The sequence below is a fragment of the Alosa alosa genome, chromosome 2, assembly GCF_017589495.1.
Source record: "Alosa alosa isolate M-15738 ecotype Scorff River chromosome 2, AALO_Geno_1.1, whole genome shotgun sequence".
Lineage (NCBI taxonomy): Eukaryota > Metazoa > Chordata > Actinopteri > Clupeiformes > Clupeidae > Alosa > Alosa alosa.
The window spans coordinates 3,652,803-3,673,658 of NC_063190.1; the positions used below are offsets into that span (position 1 = coordinate 3,652,803).

Below are 20,856 nucleotides of genomic sequence, written 5' to 3' on the forward strand. Positions count from 1 at the left end.
CAGAAAAGGTGATGCAGATAGTCTAATTATGACTCTGTTATCATGGCAGTCAGTGACTGGGAACAAGTGCCTCAGCTATCACTATTATGATGCAGCTGCACTAAAAGCCTACCATATCTGAAAGAAAGATCTGAAAGTTAATGTCTCAAAGTTAGGCTAAATGTGTGTGCGTGTGTGTGTATGAATGTGTGTGAAGAGAATGTTTTATTTCCTAATGATAGTGACAATATAATGTGACATTAGAATGTAACACATAAGTGGAAAGGATACCACTGCTAACTATGCTGTTCTGAATTTTTTTGTTATTAGACAGACAATTTAATGTGAACAAACAGATCTGGACAGAAACTTGGAAAGGACTTTGGGAAAGTGTGGGCTTCTCATATTTCAGGGAGCGTTTAAAACAAAACAGGAAACTGGAATCTTCCCAGGCGCTAAACAGGCAGAAAGACATTTGAACTATAAATCCAACCAATCTTCTTCACAATGTTATCTACACTATAAAAACATTTCTCATATGTTGTGCTATAAGAATCCATTGTACCACTGGTATGGCGTTAATTTCATAACGATTTACTGTCAAGGAAAACTGTGCTTAGTCATTTGATACCCCATAATTACATTTCTGAGTTAAATCAAATTATCTCAAAAATGCTGACCCTCTTCTCTGAGTATGTGTTCCATTTTTACTGTTTGAGCCATTGTATAGTGTAGTGTTAACTTCACACTCTGATCCCCCAACTCTAAATAGTAGCCTAGATAATAGAGAATAAAGGCTTAAGCCAAAGTACTGGTATGTAAGGGATTCAGTGACAGGGCAGTGAGCATGACCATGTGTGATAAACTGTGGGTGGTCTCAGTTTACTTAGAGTGGAACTCAATCCTACTAATCTTCTTTTGCCCCTGTTCCCAATGTTACACTGCAAGAGAAAGCTACAGCGACACCTAGTGACAGGATGAAGAAAGAACTCTCCACATGCACCAAACTACTTTTTTTATTGTTTTCAGTATTATACAGCCATATGACAAATCAATGATAGAAAATGCTCACACTGTTTACTATTAAGAAGTCCACAATACAAATCTTTATACATATAATATTTGGACATAAAAAAGAACAGAAAACAGACTTGTCACAGAGAATGACAAAGACAATGGGTTGAGTACATCTTTCAAAACATTTAAAGGTCTCTGGTCAGTCCAAGAATCATCAACATGTTGTTGGTATCATCAATACTATGATAATACTTAAGCTGCGGACATTATCTACACAGAATAACACAACAAAATGACTGTTATTCATTGCTTCCACAATCTGTAAACATCAGTGTTTAATGGCAAACATGTCAAAGAATCAAATGTTTACTTGGACAATGCTTTTAGCATAATAAATATAAAAATAACAAATGATACAATTAAATTAAATTGAAACACAAAAACTAAAACACAACATAAGACATCTACAAACTTACTTGAGACACATTTATACACAAGTAAAAATGATAACATCTACATCTTCCATAGAAAGAATTAGCCTCATGTGATAATGGAATAAAAATTAAAATAAGAGCTGCCATCAAATAACGTAACTATAAAAATAAACTTTTTTCTAATTGGCAATTTAAACTGGCGATTGCACTGGATATTATTAATGTGCTCTACACCTTAGTCTTTATAATGAAACAAAACATTATCCTTCATAAATACTGCTTAATGCACCAAGTACCAACACTGCTGCTTCTATTAAAGGGATCCTGCATATAGTATTTCAAACACTCTTTTGGTGATTACATGGAGATGATGAAGCATAACATTATTAGCATCAGATTAAAACTGATAATAACTTACTCTGCCTGCAACCAAACCACGATACCATTATGTCAAAATGCACCTTCAAAATAAAGCTACATGCCCCTTTTAGAAGTATTGTGAAGATTAGGTGAGGCCTGCCCTGTGTATGAATGCATCTCTGCAGTGTGGGGTCTTTCTTATGTCTGCAATTCTAAAAGGAAATTATTCTTATTCTTTGAGCGTTCCTCCTCCTCCACTGCCAAATGGGAGTTCTGTAGGTCCTGAAGAGCACTGAAGAGTCGCACTACTCCATCTGTTTTCTTCTGGCCTGAAACAGAGAGCAAGATGATCATGTCCAACAACGGCCCTCTTTGCAAATCATGAAATACAGCTCTGGAAAAAATGAAGAGACCACTCAGACCAACATTTTCTGATGTCATCCTACAGTTGCTCAGTGACATTCGAATGAGTTGACGGTCATGTTCAAATTTGCAGTGGTCTTTTAATTTTGAATTTGACCGTTAACTCATTTGAATGTGACTCAGCAACCAGATGACATCAGAAAAATGTACAGTGGCAATATTGTAGTAACAAACACATACAGTTGTGCACATGGGATGTCATGACATACATAGTGGAATATTTTTTATAGTTTACCTTTTTCAGGTTGCTCCTCTTCATTTTCATGTAACTTATTTAGTTCTAAATATTTTTCCCTGAGAGACAAAAACAAAAGGCAGATACAGTGCAACATGAATTACATGTTACATGTAAATGACTAATAATATTTTCATGAGGACAAAACTTGTGCCTTACTTCATGACTTGTTGAACCCCAAGCAGATGTCTGTAAATAAGCTGAGACTCCAAATCTGGATCCAAAGGGTCGTACCACTCCTGTAGTGTGACTCCGTGTTTTGTTTTGTCACAACCTGTGTCTGTAAAGACATTCATATTTCATTTATATTATGACATTTATAATGTATTCTCTGATAACAGCAGTCATTTCATCTTCACTTATAACCCTCACAAACCTGCCTTCTCATACATATACTATATGTGTGTATGCATACAAGTTGTATCTCTCTCGCTCTCGCTCTCTCTCTCTCTGTGTGTGTGTGTGTGTGTGTGTGTGTAGCCTGGTAAACAAAACTCTTTCTTGAAGTGAATAGAGTGTGGTCACTCACGATAGGGATTCCTTTCAAACACTTGCATCAGGACCTAACTTTAAAATCATTGGTCCAGCCTAACCAATCACATTATTCAGGGATTCATAACATTACTTCCTACTTTGCCTAAACTTTACAAACTGACATTAAACAGTATTGGCAGTCAGGAAACAATGTATGTGGGCCTACTTTTGCTGTAAATAAATTTACACATTCTTCCGACTGTAATTTTTGATGTTTGCAGGCGTTTACACTTTCCATTTCGAAACTGTAATCTGCCAACCAATGGAAACATTAGTGAACTATGGTGTTTCAGACTAGTATCTCCCTGAAAAGATATCTAGGTAGACGTGTCCAGGCTAGTGTGTGTGTGTGTGTGTGTGTGTGTGTGTGTGTGTGTGTGTGTGTGAGAAAGACAGAGGGGGTGAACTGAGAAGGACAAATCAATAGTTCTGAGAAAGCAGCATCAGCATTGTATTATCCAAATTGTAGTACCAGCTTTGTCCTTTTGGTGGCAGCAGCTCCATCTGTCTGCCTTGTAGACCCCAGGGTGGTAAGAGCTCATAGTGTCCGTGTTGTGACTGCAGGCTTTCCTCAAGGCAGAGAGCCAGTGATTCAGTTCATTCACACTCTAGAAGGAGAGAGAGAGGCAGAGAGAGAGAGAGAGAGAGAGAGAGAGAGAGAGAGAGAGAGAGAGAAAGAGAGATTTACAACAGGGTCTATAACAGCATCAATCTTCTTGCTCCTTAAGTGTTGATGGTGTATCTCACTTTGCAGTCCAGGTAGAGAGTCTCCAGCTGGCCAGTGTCATCTGAGGAGATGATCTGCATGACATTGGCGCTCCCGAAGCTCTTCTCCTCCACCTTCTCCACAGCTCTGATCTTGGGCAGAGAGATGAACGAGCTCTTCTGCACCATCCAAACAGGAGAGAAGGAGGTCTTCAGTGACAAATTAGGCTCCAACGTTTGTGTTATATGATAATATTGTTGCAGCATTGCCTTATAAATATCTTAGTGCTGACCCACATACAAGAATGAACATAATTATGAGACGTTTTTGGATATTTTCGGGAACAGATTATACAGTATAATTACATAAATATGAATGGAGATGCATTTTAATATTTTATATGTAAGATCAAATTGTATATTTGTGCAGGGAGTTCAGTGAGTTTTGGTGCATCTTTTCAACCACATGGCCACCTTGGAGTGCTGGGTCCTGGCGTAAGACAGGGTGTCTTTGCTGAGCGTCACAAAGTATTTCTTGAAAGGCGACGTCATGGGCATGCACTTGTCTTTGGTCCTGTGCAGCAGCAGGTAGCCCTCCTTCTCCATGGTGCCGCACTGGAGACTCATCCTCTCCTGCAGATCAAGGTCTGAAACACCCACAAACAACCGAATCACCACCAGCTGCTGTGTGCAGCTTTATTTTTCCCACCTTTCCAGAGCGGCTGCTGAGGTTGACGAAAGTTAAATATTTACTGAGCGAAGGAGGCGTGTCAGACATGTACACACGCCAATCAGAGGCCTGATGTGATATATCATAAAGCCGTTCCGGTGCGGAGCCTGTGACTCACCCTCAGCATCATCATAGCTGACTAGCCTGGTGATGAAGTCCTTGAGCTGGGCAATGCCCTGCTGGACCGTTGGCTGCAGGGGGTTCATCCATGGCTCTTTGGAGCAGCAGGCCAGGGTGTCCAGGTTCGCAATCATCTGAATGGCCTGTGCAGCAGGGAAATGAAAAAAAGAAGTGTTTTTTTTCTGTGGGCTCTGAGAGTTTGTCTGATTTGAGAAGGTACATTTAAGAGGAAGAAAAACTAGACTACTACTACTACTGCTAAAACTGTGTACTACTGCAACTTTACTGCAAAATTAAAATACTACATGCCAAAATCAAACTGTCCGGTAAATGACTATTGTAATAAAAGGATGAATGTAGGAGAAGTGGCTACTTTGGCCAGGAGCAGGAGGGTGCGGCTGGTCCGAGCGTCGGCGTGCTTGTCCCGGAGGTGGAAGAGCTTCGGCGACATGATGGCCGGCGAGATGAAGCGCAGACACAGGAAGCTCGTCACAGCGATGAACTTCACCTTCTGCAAACGCAGACACACCAAGAGCTCAAAGCAGGAAGCTCACAAGCACGTGTCAAAGGATGTTATTTTTAAACGTGACACTCTTTATGGTGGCACGACAAAAACACTGTGGTTTACACAAGACCTTTGTTTTATTATTATAGTACTATATCACATGATGTTATATATTATATCATTAAAGTGATACATTACAGTTTTATAGTGTCATAACTAGGCATACAGAGCATATATTCCATTATTTCAGCTGAAATGAAATCTGAGCTGTCGGGTAAAGAGCTCCTCACCCTGTACTCTGGGTCAGGGAAGCGAGCTTGCACACGCTGGTAAAGCTGCCTGAAAACCTGGCAAAGGACCAGGGGACAGTATGTGGCTGACTGTAAGATGGCGTTCAGGAGCTCCGAGAGGTAGGACTGCAGGTGCGTGGTGCTCTGCTGGATAATATCAGCCTCAGTCTGCGTTCGGTGAAGCCCTGTGCACCTGTAAAATGCATACATGTAGATGCAAAAACACACACACACATTTCAAGCACACACACACACACAAACACATTAGTCAAGTTTCTTTTCAGAGAAATATCCTACGCCATAACTATAAGTTATAAAAAGTTGGATTTTAGTCCCACATTTAATCCCACTGCATTACATCAGCAGGTCAGTGTTCTCAATCTATACAGTAACCCCCCATAATCTACAGTCATTCATGGTTTAATGGAGCGGATAACTGCACTGCTGAGAATCTTAAGACACATTAGCAGGTTCTTAATGGAACTGAATGAGGTTCAATGACACATCCATTTAAAGCCCATAACAATCCCAATGCCCTGCTCCCAAAAAATGCTGCTCATTCAAAATATACACTCCAAACTGATAGTATATGTCTGTTATTTTGGCACTGTTTGGAGGGAGTTTGAGACTGCAAACAATACCACTGAGCAGCTGCCAAAGACTGACACGTTTCTTAGTAACAAAGCTTTCAGTGCCAGCTATCTGCCCTAGAAAGATGAAAAACACCCAATTCCTCCTTTAATGTTTTTGCTCTTCAGCACCAGAACTTCGCAAACTTTGACAAAAACCTCAAGAAGTACAAAAACATAAACAGCCGCATGCAATATTCAATTATGCCGCATGCACGACTGAGAGTCCCACTCCTACCCAGCTTCCCTTAGTTCCACTTTGTTGGGGTCGAGCTCCACATATTTCTTCTCCTCAAAAATCCTGTTTATAGTGGGGCCCAGGAGTCTGTGCAAATACTGCATGCCTGCTACCTATGAGAAGCAAGCAAGGAGAATTATGAGCCACCCGTGAGCTCAGCCAAGTAAAACCAGCTCTGAAAAACACACTTGATCGTGATGAATAATACCAACCTTTAAAAAGGACTCCATGGACTTGGATGCCAAGGAGTTGCTCCGAAATAATGTGTTTGGCTCAGCTGGGAGAGAAGAGATGGGAAAGTAAAAACGAGTTGCATTCTGATTGAGTTTTGATTGAGAAAGGGTTGCATCATCATGCTCATCAGGGAGAATAATGAGGATCAAAGGAACAAATAAGGCCGCTTTCACAACACCTGTGTAGCATCATACATCAGAAACATATGGGGCCCTCATTTGAATGATGGGCAAAGTGCACAGTCTTAACAAGTCTAAATAAACGTCTACACAAAATCAGTTAGTTAGCTAGTTAATCAGCTAGTTTGACATCATGGGTGAGGCACTGAAGTGTAAACACTGATTCAGCTCAATAGTCCCATATGCCAGGCGATCTTGTTTGTATTATGTCTGTTTCTGTCTGGAGGTACGTTTTGTTTTGTTTTTTTTTTGTCTGGAAATGTCAGTTGTAGTTGGGGTTGGAATCATCTTTTAAACTCTATCTTTTTCTTTTATTGCGAAACACTTTGGATGTAAATGTGCTATAGAAATTAAAATTACTTACTTATTTCCTTACTTACTAGCTGTATTTCAAGCACGAGAACTTTACTTGCTTTCAGACTTTGCACTTTGCCCGCCAAAAACATTAGGGCCCATGGAGAGTTGATGTGAGTGGATTGAAATATTTCACAATTACTGGCGGCTAGGACTGCGAACATCAGGAATGTTAAGGCCGTTTTAATGAGTGAAGTGAAGGGTGCCATCAGTAGTCGCATAGAGCATGATAATAAGCTTGCATGTCATGCATATCCAATGACTCTCAACCATTTATCAACAAATGAATAGCAAAGAATCTGGCAAGCCTTTGGTCACAGATACCTCTGACATCCTGATGATCATTGGAGCAGATTCTCAAGACAAGGGAGGGTGAGTGTTCTGTACTTGCTTACTTACTGGTCTTGTCCAGCTCGAGTTTAAAGAGGACATCCAAGAACTCCTTCAGCAGGCCCTGACCCAGGAAGAGCTTGACCAAATTGTTGGCCACTTCCTGTCGACTCTCAGCTGTGGTGGTCTCATCGATGAGCATGATCAAGTCTGGCCAGTTGCCCTGGAATGTCCCCAAAGCAAGTCAAAATCTTCACTTCGATCTAATTATGGTTCTGCTTACAGTAGTTTGCAGATGCTTTTGTCCAAAGCGACTTACAGAATATGAACATTACAAAAGTTAAAATGAACAGGTTTTTTTAAGCTGAAAAAGTCTACATTAAGCATAATAGTAATAATAACAATAATATCAATAACAATATCAAATATAAATAATGAAAATAATGAGTTTATATATTAGTTTTACGTTTATTTTACATTAATTCAAATTAAAGCTAGACTCACATTAACATGGGAGCCCACGGACTGACACAATAGCTCTGTGAGTGGCTGGTAATGGCTGGAGGGCAGGACCGTTTCATCTCGGAGTCGGAGCTGCAGCCGCAAAGAGCCTAGCGTCCCCCTGGGGCAGAGAGGAGGACACCAGACGCCATCATCACCAGACTCAAGCCAGCATCACCAGACTCAATGTGCAAGGCGTTTTTTAATCATGCTTCATCATCATGAGGAAGCCATACTAACCCTCATGGGGAAAAACACACACTGAAGGAACCTCTGAGCATGTGACTTGTGCTTTGGATCTTCATTCCAAATCACATAACAGAGTCACCATGTGAAAAGGTGCTTATCAGCCACTTACTAACACAAAGGGAATGCATTAACACTGGTTTACCCGCACATTCTTAGGGCAGACACAAAAAAACAATACTGACTGTCATTACTACTGAGAAATCTAACACACAATACACTGGAATTCACAATGACAAACAACCCTTTCTAGGACACAGTAAACTAAGGCCTTCTGACTATGGCTGTTTAGAGAAGCCGCCTTTTTTCTCCAGAAAATAACTTGAGCAAAAATGCTGCCGCACTATTCCGTCCAGTCAGCACACAGTGGCTGACCACCAGTTCCGCTCGGATGGCTCCACTCTAGCCACCATCCTGTGCAAATGACTCATAAAATCCAAATGGCACCAACGGCTTCATTAGGCTGGGTGGGTCGGCCCGTTTTATTGGGCTCATATAATGGAACAAACAAAATGGCAGCAGGGGCAGTCGCGCGGAGGCACACAACCCCAAGACCAAAACACCCTCTTAATGTGGTCTCTGCGTGACGGTAGGAAAGTTCCTTCGCCCTCACATTCCTTTCATTAAAATATGTGCGCAGGCAAGAGATCTATAAACTCAAACCTCAGACATTACTCCTCAGTGTCTAAATAAACCTCTTCCTGTAGCTTTACAAAAATATAAAATATTATACTCGCAAGCCCCGTTAATGGGTCCTCGCACTTGCTGTTCTGCAACCCATGATGACATTTTGACATCAAGCAAAGCACACTCATCTGATGTTTGTGCTAAATGCACTTACATTTTATGTATTCCCAAAATGCCTTGAGCTTGCAGAGGTTGGAAGTGTTGTTTTTGTGTTACCAGATGATGCTGAAAGATGCACACATTATTCACATGCAGGCAGCCTTATGGTCAATGCACTGTGACGACTGAAATTCGTGGTTTGATGCGTTACGCAGAACTACCACACCTATTTTGCTACCTTACCTACACTACCCTAATTACATCAATTCACATATCAAGACTTAAGATTCTGGACCATCGTGCAGTGACAGCACACAGATTGGATTTGTGAGTTGTGATGCATTCCTATTCCACATTTTAGTTCATCTGTGACATTACAATCAGGGGTGGCTAATTAGTAGCCATGCATAATTTAAAGCTGATCAAAGCAAGCAACACCAAGTTACATCTACTTCCTGTTTTGGTGTGGCATATCATGTAAATCAATTTCCTGCTATTACGTCTACATTTGAGCTATCCAATAGTCCTTCGCAATTTAGCTTCGCATTTGTCTGATACTTCAGTGCTCAGGGCCAGAATTAAAAGGAATCCCTGGCCTTTGTCTGACAAGCCCCTGCATGCTACAGTATATGCATCTTTTTGGCTCCTTTTAGGGAGAGGAGCACTTCAGGTCTTCAGGTCAGAGAGGCAACTAATAGCAAATACCACAGAATCTCCAGCGACAGATGGTGGCCCGTCAAAAATCCAATCAGAAAAGAAGACGGTAACAGGAAGGGAGGGAAAAAAGGAGAAATGAGAGTGGGTGAAAAAAAACAAAAACAACGGCAGCTTGATTCATTCACACAGAAGGGATCACCCATGCGGAGTGGGATTACAGGGGCTTAATTTGCAAGATCTACTGAATGAGCCACCGGAAAATTGGGCGCCCCCCCAAAATGAGAAATGAAGTTAAGTCACTCACAGATCCCCTCAAAACACCCAGAATTCCACAAACCCATTATGACCTTTCATTCGGTTTGTTTTGGCGAATTATACTGAAAATACAGAAGTATCCTTATAATCCTCACTAAGGTTAATTAATTAAATTTTAATTTCTATAGTTCTTGATTTCTTTCCAACATAGAACTGACAAAAACAAGTAGCATACAACCAAAACAAATAGCATTACTTCAACAGGAAATGAATCTTTCAATTGTTTGCAAGTACGCTTGCTGTTTCACAAAAAGGTCAGGAAATCACTGACTGAATGACACAAACACTGGAGATTTCAATAAGGCAGTTTGCAGGGGTGGTGCAGAGGGGCATAAGAGGTAAGTGATGAGGTGGTTTGTCAAAGTAAAGGGACAGGTCTTTTTAATCTCCCCGTCACATGGATTTGTGTGTCAATGTATGCTGTAAATGTAATCCTACAACCTTTGCTGAGCAACATGGTTATGGGGAAACACAGCTTTTCTTTGCCGTGAGGCTTAAACCATGTGAATGGATAAAATACAATAACGAATAATGAATATGTTTTGCTCTTCATCTGAAATATTTGTTTCAATTCAATGAACTTACATTATCAGTTGTCAGTCAGTTAGGGGTCATGGCTCATACACTACACTAAAAATAGGAACAAATGCTGACACAGAAGGCTTACTTTTATACCAGAGACAGAGAGAAAGAGAGAGAGAGAGAGAGAGAAAGAACTGTCTTCTTTCATGACAACGTCTGGAAAAACATTTAGTTTAGTGCTTCACATTCTACTCAGGGCCAACCCAAACTGACCCACAGCGTCTCGTTTAATCCAGTTCAACTGGCGAGTCACCCTTTTGTCATGTCCTGCCATATAGCACCACAGCCCACGGCAGCACCCATCCATCCATCCTCCGGTCAGAACCTTGGGAGTATTTACATAAGCCTTCTATCCCACTCCTCACTCTTTCCTCACTAATCCCCACTGCGAATCCACATGGCCAAATGATCTTTTATGAGAGACGAGAGAGAGAGAGAGAGAGAGGAGGGAAAAAAATCCAGGGATTTAGATGGGGGAAAGGATTAGCACTTCCTGTCAGCACATGGGCCACAACAGATGCACACACAAGTCCACGCACAAAAACCCCGGCTAAGGTAGCCATCCATCCCATCCCATCCACAGGCCGTCATCTTCCACCACAACCAGCTCCAGGGACGTGGGGCAGATCTGGCATCTAACCCACATCATGATGGAGGTGAGGCTTGTGAGAGATATGCATCTTTTTTTGGTTTCAAGATAAGCTGCGCATTCACTGTGGCTGGACTTTCCTCACTTATCTGCCATTTCTGAGCTGAGCCTTGAATAACGTCTTTTATCCCATTTTGTGTCTTTTGTTCTCCATTGTATACACTAACCAATCCTCCAACGGGATTTAAAGTTAAATCTTCCGATGCACAGAAAATGCTTCAGAAAATAACACAGAAGAATACAGACAGCCCTAGTACGACAAAGAGAAACTAAGCCTTTTATTTCTACCACTCTCCATGTAAGAGTTTTCCATGGCACTCTCACATCACCATTTCAAATGTGCTCCTCTCTCTGCTCAAACAGTTTAAGTAAGCTTGTGAAGAATGAAAATGGCCTGAGAAATAGCCTGGGACTCTTCCGTCTCCTAATGAAGCGTAATGGGTGCTTTAGTGGTGCACTTTTGCGAGCCCACTCCTGGATACTCACTCGTGCTGGCTGTGTTTGGGTTTGTCTGGCCCCAGCCGAAACCATCCTTCCTCCTGCTGGGCAGACTGCAGTCTGTTGATGTTGAACAGAACCTTTGAGCGAGAAGTTATACACAACATTAAATTGTTGCAATAAAATGTCAAAACAATCTTATTACAGATAAATGACGAGGACGTGAGCTGCCAAACATCATAGGCCGCAGGGCACGGCCTGAAGAGAGAAGCTCTCTCTCACAAGGAAACAAAGATATTCTGCTGCATTTGGACATACAGGATATACAGGACATTTTGGATGTTTTATTTAATTTGCGGAAACAACCATCTTTGGACCAAAGTGGGTAGAAGCCTCACTAGCAACTGTAGACTTATAAACAAATCTACCAACAATAAAGAATGACACAAATGATAGGACACTGGACACAAAGCAGGGAAAACATGATCTATGGACAAAAAATGTGGGGTAGAGGCACACCCACACACACACGCACCAATGCTCCCAAACACAGACACATGCACACACACACACACACACACACACACACACACACACACACACACACACACACACACACACACACACACACACACAGGCAGCTTTGTTCTAAAAGGAGATGTTTTTGATGAGTCACCTTCCCCAGGAAGTCGTTCCTGCTGACGAGGTCCCAGTCCCAGACCTCCACGCTGAGAGGAGAGTCAGCAGTGGCATCCTCCAGCTCAAACTCAAAGCTCTCGTTCCACCGGGGATAGCGCGTCTTCTTCACCACCTACGGAGAGATTTCACAGCATATGTTTCAGCTACGTTTGCCATATGTGTGTGTGTGTATGTGTGTGTGTGTGTGTGTGTGTGTGTGTGTGCGCACAATTGGGAGCATTGGTGTGAGTGTTTGTGTGTGTGTGTGTGTGTGTGTGTGTGTGTGTGTGTGTGTGTGTGTGTGTGTGTCTGCACAATTGGGAGCATTGGTGTGTGTGTGTGCGTGTGTGTGCGTGTGTGTGTATGTGTGTGTGTGTGTGTGTGCGTGTGTCTGTATGTGTCAGTGTGTGTGCACAATTGGGAGCATTATGGTGTGTGTGTGTGTGTGGGTGTGAGTGTCTTTATGGTGTGTGTACGTCTGGGTGCATTGGTGATTGTGTGTGTGTCTATGTATGTCTGTCTGTGGTTGGGCACTGGGCAGGTAACCACACTCTTACCGCACTTTCATGTGTTTTTCCATTGTATCTGACACGGACAAAAGGATCTGAGGCCCCATTACGGTCCTTTTTGGCAAGATCTCTGCAAGAGAGAAGCATTCCAAGTACACAGGTCGAGTCAATGCATGTTTACTGTGGAATGTAGAAGGAATGTTTACTGTGGAATGTAGAAGGAATGTGACATCTACACAAGCACAAGGCATGACTGAAATCATTCTGTTGACTAACTGTGACTATGAACATTTCCACCCAAAACTGCCAGTAATTATTTTAGCCTTATTAATGACTGATTGTTTGTGTTACATATCACTTTCTAGTATCAGCCCAAAGTACAGAATAATCCCAAATGAACAACCTTCCATGAGTAGACCCCTAATGTCACACAGTTAAATAACATAGTGTAAATTCTCTGGCTCTTTGACAGGTAATTGTACCCACCTGGCTTCCATGACCTGACAGCGGAGTCTTGTCGGTATATCTCGGTTCCCGATCACAGATATGTGGAGATGTATCTCGCCCTGCACCTCCTCATCAGGGTCGATCTCCGTCAGGTTCAGCCAGCCGTCTACACCTGCACCAGAGGCACACAGGCAAACGAGTGCACCAGCTTTAGTCACCAAACATGTAACCTGCTATGTGCATGGACACTGCAGATGTCAATAAAAAGGTACATGCACTCTCACACAAACACAAATGCTATCTCACTCTGGAAATGCAAACCACAAACACATAAACATACACACACACCAGTGTATGTGAGAGAGAATATCGATGAGACAAATCTGCCCTATCATATCCCATGACTAAGTCTGGCTTTGTGTGGCTTAATGTAATAGAATTAATTCCTCTGATGCTTTTTCAACAGCTTATCTTCAGATCAATCTGCACATTTACTCTACACACACATCCATCTCCATACGGACAGCAGCACCTGGATTATCATCTAATAGAGCTGATGAGTATTTAGATAGATAGATAGATATATTCATTATATAAGGTACTGTATGCATGTAAAGTAGCCTATATACAGATTCCTTTTGACCATGGGCATGAGCTAAACACCCTACTAATGTAGCCAATACACAATTTCTTGTTGTGCTGGTTGTATCAGAGTAGTGTTGTAGAAACTTTAGTGGAGTACTTTTCGCTCTGGTTAGTATTCAAGGGTACATCTTATTGAGGACCGCTGTGTTTTATTGCCCTGTTGTGAAGGCCAAAAATAGACTCTGTCCAGCCAAGCCAGTGTTCCCACAAACTAATATGGAAAAAGAAAGTCTGGCTGACTTAGGGCAGTTTTAGAAACCAGAGAGGGATTTTTACCAGCTTGCTGCCAACCAATGTCATTTGGGATTGTGCGTGGCAACATCAAATCACTGTTACATTTCTGTTACACGGTCATGTTCAATTTCAGTGCAACTATGGCTTGGCTGACCCATTTAATCTTATATCATGTTTCTGGATATCTATATTAGAGTAAGTTTCTCAGATTTTGGTGTCATTGCAATGTACGATGACACACAAAACATGACCAGGGTGTAGTAAACCAATAGCAGTGTCATTACAGACAGTTAAGTAGGAAGCTCAAACAAAATCACTGCATCATAAAGCATAGGTGGAAAGCGTATGCTCAGCAGGACAGATATCATGTCCATCTGTCACACTCCATAGACCTACAACAGGGCTATGCCAACTAGAGCTGAGTCTGAAAGTGAATAACAAGGCTTTGCCCTGTCTAAGTAATCACACCTGCAACTCTCGTGCTGCTTGTTTTATACACGGGACTTCCTTAAGAAGATACCCTGTCAGACAACTGAACTCCACAATGATCTCTATATCATTAAACATAATCCACAATCAAAGTCCAGAATCAATACAAACTGGACCAACTTCCTTCAAGCACACGGCCCGACTGGTTAAATCACCTGACATGACACAGAATAGCATTTTTCCTCCTGGACATTCTTTGCATTCTATTTTTTTAGTGTGAGCAGACATAAGAGATAACGATGAGAGAATATCATCTGACAAGAGTAAGTCCCTGGACTCTCTCCAGTGCAATTATCCACAAAGGGCAGACACGATCCACATGTGCACTTCCCACGTACACCACAGGAGCAGCCCCATGATTTCACTCCACCGTGACCTGACTTCGCCAACCTTCGATAAATTGGACACACGAGGGGCATTTATCATCTCTGCGTGGGATCAACTGTGAGTAAGATCTTTCCCCGCACTCGTTCGTGTCGCCACCATAATTGACGTGCCATGGCGCTGGCTGACTCAACCCCTTGGTTTGTCACCCCAAACCTCTGCATTAGCTCCCACTCATGTTTTTTTTGTCTGTGCATGTGCGTGTGTGTGTGTGTGTGTGTGTGTATGACTCAGAGTCTATCAAGAGAAACACCCAAGGTGCAAAGGGAACTCAAAGGATCAAGTGTAAATGGCACACACAGAGTGGTCTTGTTGCCTATGAGCAGCACAAGTGCATGATGGGCAGAGTTCAACATAAGCAATGGCCCGCTGGCCGGGGAGGTAAAAGAGCATGTCAGGCAAGCTGATTGGCCAGTCACTGGCCTGCAGTTTTTCCGCCAGTCACCATCACGAGTGAGCTCAGTTGGACACTGGCATGGGATGAAAATAGCATGCACTCACAAATCTCCCAAAAAAGGTGTTATCTGTTCCAGCACATCCTCAGGATATATTCTTAAAGGAGGATATCCATCTGAACAAATTTTGGAATTCCCCAATGTAGTAACACTGTCTGCTGTGGGCTGGCATGCCCTTTCTATCAGTGCTGAGATCAGTTGAGAGGCATGTCAGCTGTGGCAATGTGATGTAATCCACTTCAGTAATACACAAAACCAAAACCAGGAAGTGTCCTCCTACCTTGTGGTTTTGCAGCGAGGGCCTCCTTGCTAATAGACACCTTGCCGATGACATCATCACGACTGAGGAAACACAACATGTCCTTGGTTAGCCCAGACCAGCAAAGTCACGCTGTCAAATGTCAAGCCTTAACCACAGACATGCAACTGATCTCCATCTTGTTCGTCTTCATCTAGGCTAAACATCATGTACCATCATAGCAATCATCAATAACACAAGATAGCCTACATTACAGTGTTGTGTTGTGTTGTGTTGTGTTGTGTTGTGTTGTGTTGTGTTGTGTTGTGTTGTGTTGTGTTGTGTTGTGTTGTGTTGTGTTGTGTTGTGTTGTGTTGTGTTGTGTTGTGTTGTGTTGTGTTGTGTTGTGTTGTGTTGTGTTGTGTTGTGTTGTAGAGTACAGTATACTATACTATACTATAGTAAAGTATGGTATAGTATAACATACAGTGTAACATGGATATTTACCTGAGAGAATCTTCATCAAGCACATAGAATGACACGGTGTGGAATGAAGGGGGAAGGTGAACATTGTACTCCTCTCCCCAGAAGGGAGACAGAGTCTTCCATATTGTTGCTGTTCTGTGGGAGAGGGGGGTGGAAATATCCAATAGTGAATATTGGCCACTCTCTTTGGGTAATGTGAAGAAAATTAGACGATCCATTTCCCTTTAATAGGATGTCACAGGAGTCGTTGTCACTGACGAGATTAGGGCCAGGCAAAAACAGAGAATGGTCTTGCCACAGCCCACTTCCTTTCACTAATAATACCACATGACTAACTGATGGCTGAAGTTTTTGTTCTACACTTTTATTTATGGTGGAGATTGACAAACTGCATCTTAAGAAATATGACATCCCTGAAATAGCAAAAAAAGGTGAAATGGTTGAGAAGAAAACTGAAATTCACTGTTTCAGAGGTTCATCTAACAAACTGGTCCGTTCAGTGCCTATTTTCCTTTCATTTTCAGATTAATTTTTAACCCGAGGCCTACATTCAATACAAAGTGTCTGAGGGATTACGGGACCAAGGCTGCATCATGTTTACTCCAAAGTACAGCCTCAGACCCTAGAAAGATTGTCACAGCCCATTGTACACTTCATTAGAAGATAGCAAAAAGCTGGTATTGACCTTTTTACATTAGACTTCAGGTGAAGGGCTTTATTCAACCTGTTAGCTTTTAGGTCAAGTCAGAATCACAGACAGGGCAGTTAGGCAGGAAAATATTAACTACATGAGGCAGCATTCAATCAGGTATTGCATACACAAAGGCTTCCAAAAACAGACACACATCTAGTCAATGCAGTTAGGTTATTCCCATACTTTACATGGACTCCACCAGAGAGTTGTAGTTGATCTATAATACTAAATTGCATGATTTTATTCTGATTGACATCTGCTTGTTTGTGTCAATTTCCGTATGAGACTTACACTATTTACAATGCATTTCCTGGTGCTCACTGTGTGTGTGCATGTCTCGACACTGAAAATCTTTGCATTATCTGAACATCTCTGCTTTCCTAAACATACCCTTTCTGCTTATGTTCAGTTCCAATTGATTTAACACAGAGTGAATCTTCACATGGCTTGCCAAGCCAATGTGCAGCAAAGAGAATACCCAAAAGAATTATGATAATCAAGTCATTAAAGTAAGGGAATTATCACAATGTAACCTTGTGGCAGTTAGAATGCTTTCATGGAGAGGACTCTGCATGCCTACCTGATAATGGCCTCATTGTCAATTCTGACAATGCAGTATGGATCACTGCTTCCAGTTCTATGAGAAAAAAAAAACAAAGCCATTATACAATAGATACAAAATAAGACTATACGAGACAATATCATTATGAAACGAATTATTCTTCACCTAATTCTCCAATCGGATTCTAGGTGTCCCAATCAAATCACCCGTGGTGATACCATTCCATTCAAAACTCCATGGTTACACCATGGACCACTGGACCGCTGCAATTAATTAACATTGCTGCTCTCTGCCATTGGCAGGCACATGAAACGTGAAAAAAGAGGGGGTAGATTCCCTTTTCTTCCCCTGGTGGTGAAAAACGCGCCGTCCCTTTCATCCCATAGGCCATGGCATCGGCATGCCTCTTCCTGGGGTGTCAAAGCCTGCGCCAAAAGGGCAGATTGTGGATAAAGGCATCTCTCATGCAGCCTTTGCGACTCCACAGTTCAAAAGGACAGAGGCTCCAGACACACAAGGCAGACCTCACCGGCGGCCCCCAGTGAGCCAATCACACGTGTCCCTTTTAAGCGCAACCACACTGCCAACAGATAGTCAGCACCTCAGCATCACCCATCAGCTGTTGATGTGTATTCTCTTTATTCCGCCCACATGTTTGGCCTTCGGCGACTTTGTTGAAAAGGTCTACTTGCCAACAGAGAGAGAGGAACATGCATCTAGGCTATTTGCTGTTCACACACTAATCTTTCATATAAACCATGAGGACAAATAATTACTACCAGCCCAGCACAAAAGAGTATTCAGCAAATGGCCTTGGTGAAGCCTGGCTGAAAGGCAAAAAAAGAAGCAATTCCCATAGTTGTTCATTGGGCTAAAGCTTTTGTTCCTTAGCCTGTGATGAACCTAGAAATTACTTGCACATTCCAATAGGATGTGCATAATTGCATTTTCCTCTTTCTTGTGTTGTGAGTGTAATTTGCTAGAAGATTGAAAATCAGGTTACAAAAAAACATACTAGATATTGAAGGACAATATTTACAGAGGCTTGACAGGTCATTTCTATTATAATTTAAAGAGGTTTTTTTTGCATAAGCCAGGTAAACCAAACAAACTTGCATCTCATAAGTTATTTAAAGCTCAGTTCAACATGCACACCCTTATTATGGGGCTGTCATCACGTAGCACAGCAAATGCTCAGACTTATTCACGATCCATCAAATCAGACAGGAAAATGGACCCTTTTGCATTAGTCACCAACAAAATAACAGCAAATTAAAAACAGGAGGGGGGATTTTTTTCCAATTAAATCCTCATGTAGACTCAGGAGAAGTGACACATAGTGCCAGCATTTACTAGTCACGTCTGTTAAAAAAAAAAGAAAAAAAGAAAAAAAGAAGAGTAGGACTAGGGGTGATTCATCTTTGCCTGTTGTTATCAGTGTAATAGGGAAACCTGGGGCTGTCAGAATCAGGTGCTACATCAAATACCGTAGTGGCTTGGCAGTTGAACCACGTACTCGTCTGCACACACCACCTGCAGAATGGCGATAGCACGAACGACAAAGACAAAAAAAGAGTAAATGCGCAGAGAGAGTGCCATTATCTGGGCTATACCTGCTTACAAACACAACCTCAGTCTGGCTCATCCGAGTTCAGCCTCTGGCCCTTATCACAAGCCTTTCACGATGACAATACACCAATATCCTCCAGTTGCTGTGCCATCAACCGGAATTCTGGGCCATAAATGGCCCAGAATTCCAGAGTTAGCATGGTGAAAGTGTGCATGGTGGCAGCATGTTGTGTTTGCTGGGCTGTTAGGGCAAACAATCTGCTCCTCAGACTGAGAAGCCTTCTGCTCACTGAGTCACGCCTCCACGAAGCAACATGGTCCGATGGCGTTTTCATGCCTACTAACCTCTAATCAAATGTAATTTCCCAGAAATTGATGATTATGCAAATGAAGGGAGACCCTTTTTTATTTGCATGGATTCTGCTGGAAGGTGTCTGCACCCCAATCGAGATTTAATATGGAGAAATGTGTCATCAAATTTTAAAGAAGAGCCTATCAGTATGCACATAATAGACATTTTCATTTATTAATAAGCATAGATGTGATGAAATTTCCAGTAGCCTATCTATCTATCTTTGATCAATTTTAGACTACTCTCACACTACTGTCCTGATTGAAGGAGTTTCTCTCATTTAACATCAATGCTCACATCACAGCAGCCATAAAATGATTTACAAGAGCATTTCTTTCATGAGCAGACAGGTGTCCCTATCATGATTTGCACATTACCATAAAAATTCCACAGAAGTAGCACCCCAACTAACCTACAGGCTTTAAAATGGGGTGGCAGCATTGGAACAGGCAAATCTTGCAATCGAATTCCAGCTGTCACGAAATGGGAGCAAAACTATTGCCCAAATGGATTTTTTTTTCACACACCCGTGAAGGGAGAATGTAGGAACATGCGTGCGTCATTGATACCACAACAGAATTATGGCAGACCCAAAACATATAGCATGTTTGCAGAGGTATTATGGTACCCCATGCTGTAAATCCCTCAGATTAACCATCTGTGTGATGTGTAAGAAACATAGCGTGTTTATAGAAAGCACAGATAGTAGAGGAAAACAAACCCATAACCTAAATGCCTCAGCATGTTCATAGCTGGAATAGTCGATAATAATACGAAGAAACTACTAAGACAAGTATTAACAAAATACTAAGAAAATATAAATAAGAAAGACAGCACAATAATAATAAATCACTACTGTAGCCTACCTTGGAGGACTGATGTGCTGTTGTTATTGCACTCAAATGAACTGGTCTACAACATTATTCAACTGTTTCAATTCAGTAGCCTAATAAAAGCTGACTGGCAGCTCATCAACTTAGTGAGCGCTTATTTACAAAAATAATACACCTGACTCAATATAATTGTTTTGAATTTCGTCAAAGACTGTCAGAATCAAGCAATCAGTCAGCCAATTTTAAATATTTCACATGTACTGACATTTCATGCTACCTGAATGGCAAAATTATTATTCAAGAGGGAAATGACAGTTGTGTTACTTAAAGAAGAGCTTTTTCTCTTTTAAGAAATTAAATAGCAACAATACTTACATGTCTTTTATTGGCAAGTTTTTGCCCTCCACAATTCTTATAAATAAAGTACTTCGCTTTGCCATTGTCTAAATCCACAGGCTTCAGGAAAGGTTCAATTAAATTGTCATGCGATATCAACAGGCGTTGACAGCTGTGAGAATCGTAGCAGCCCTGATACAACGTTTTGACGTTTTCATTGCTGATTGTTTCTGGCGCGTTTAGGTCTCGACCAACTTCCCTGACAACCCGTAGCCTACTCACGACATTTACGTGCCACTGCCAACTATTCCGCTTCTGAAAATACTACCCCTCCATGTAGCCCACTATACACTCAATTCGTGGCTAAAGGGCTTCGCGGATATGTTTATACTAGATTGACTGACTGCCTCACACAGTTCGGAATTGTATTGGCCAGATTGAAGGATGACGCATCTGGTCCTGTAGGTTCACGGGA

The 20,856-nt window shown here is 41.8% G+C and overlaps 1 protein-coding gene across 2 annotated transcripts; it reads right to left on the bottom strand.

Moving 5' to 3' along the window:
• Window positions 1-977: 977 nt before the first annotated feature.
• rasa4 (RAS p21 protein activator 4) lies at window positions 978-20,774 on the bottom strand. Of its 2 annotated transcripts, none has more exons than XM_048237925.1 (21): window positions 20,421-20,774; window positions 17,310-17,366; window positions 16,057-16,170; window positions 15,592-15,653; window positions 13,144-13,276; window positions 12,706-12,787; window positions 12,147-12,281; window positions 11,519-11,610; window positions 7,801-7,918; window positions 7,366-7,519; window positions 6,412-6,476; window positions 6,209-6,312; window positions 5,333-5,525; window positions 4,911-5,048; window positions 4,536-4,680; window positions 4,162-4,334; window positions 3,730-3,867; window positions 3,455-3,590; window positions 2,608-2,728; window positions 2,449-2,507; window positions 978-2,119 (listed from the first exon to the last, which is right to left on the bottom strand). In XM_048237925.1, exons 1-21 carry the CDS (start codon window positions 20,483-20,485, stop codon window positions 1,989-1,991), a joined length of 2,415 nt encoding a protein of 804 aa, XP_048093882.1. In that variant the 5' UTR covers window positions 20,486-20,774; the 3' UTR covers window positions 978-1,988. The 2 variants fall into 2 exon arrangements, with proteins under 2 accessions (XP_048093882.1, XP_048093881.1); XM_048237924.1 differs by having other exon boundaries at window positions 6,200-6,312.
• Window positions 20,775-20,856: the final 82 nt, after the last annotated feature.

Bases quoted from the DNA above. Each gene is read 5' to 3' on its own strand.
- rasa4 (XM_048237924.1), bottom strand. From the start codon at position 20,485: ATGGCAAAGCGAAGTACTTTATTTATAAGAATTGTGGAGGGCAAAAAC. The intron at 5,049-5,332 runs GTGAGGAGCTCT...CTGCGTTTGCAG, and splicing joins TCCCTGACCCAGAGTACAGG to AAGGTGAAGTTCATCGCTGT. The intron at 3,591-3,729 runs GTGAGATACACC...CTCTCCTTCTAG, and splicing joins CTCTCTACCTGGACTGCAAA to AGTGTGAATGAACTGAATCA.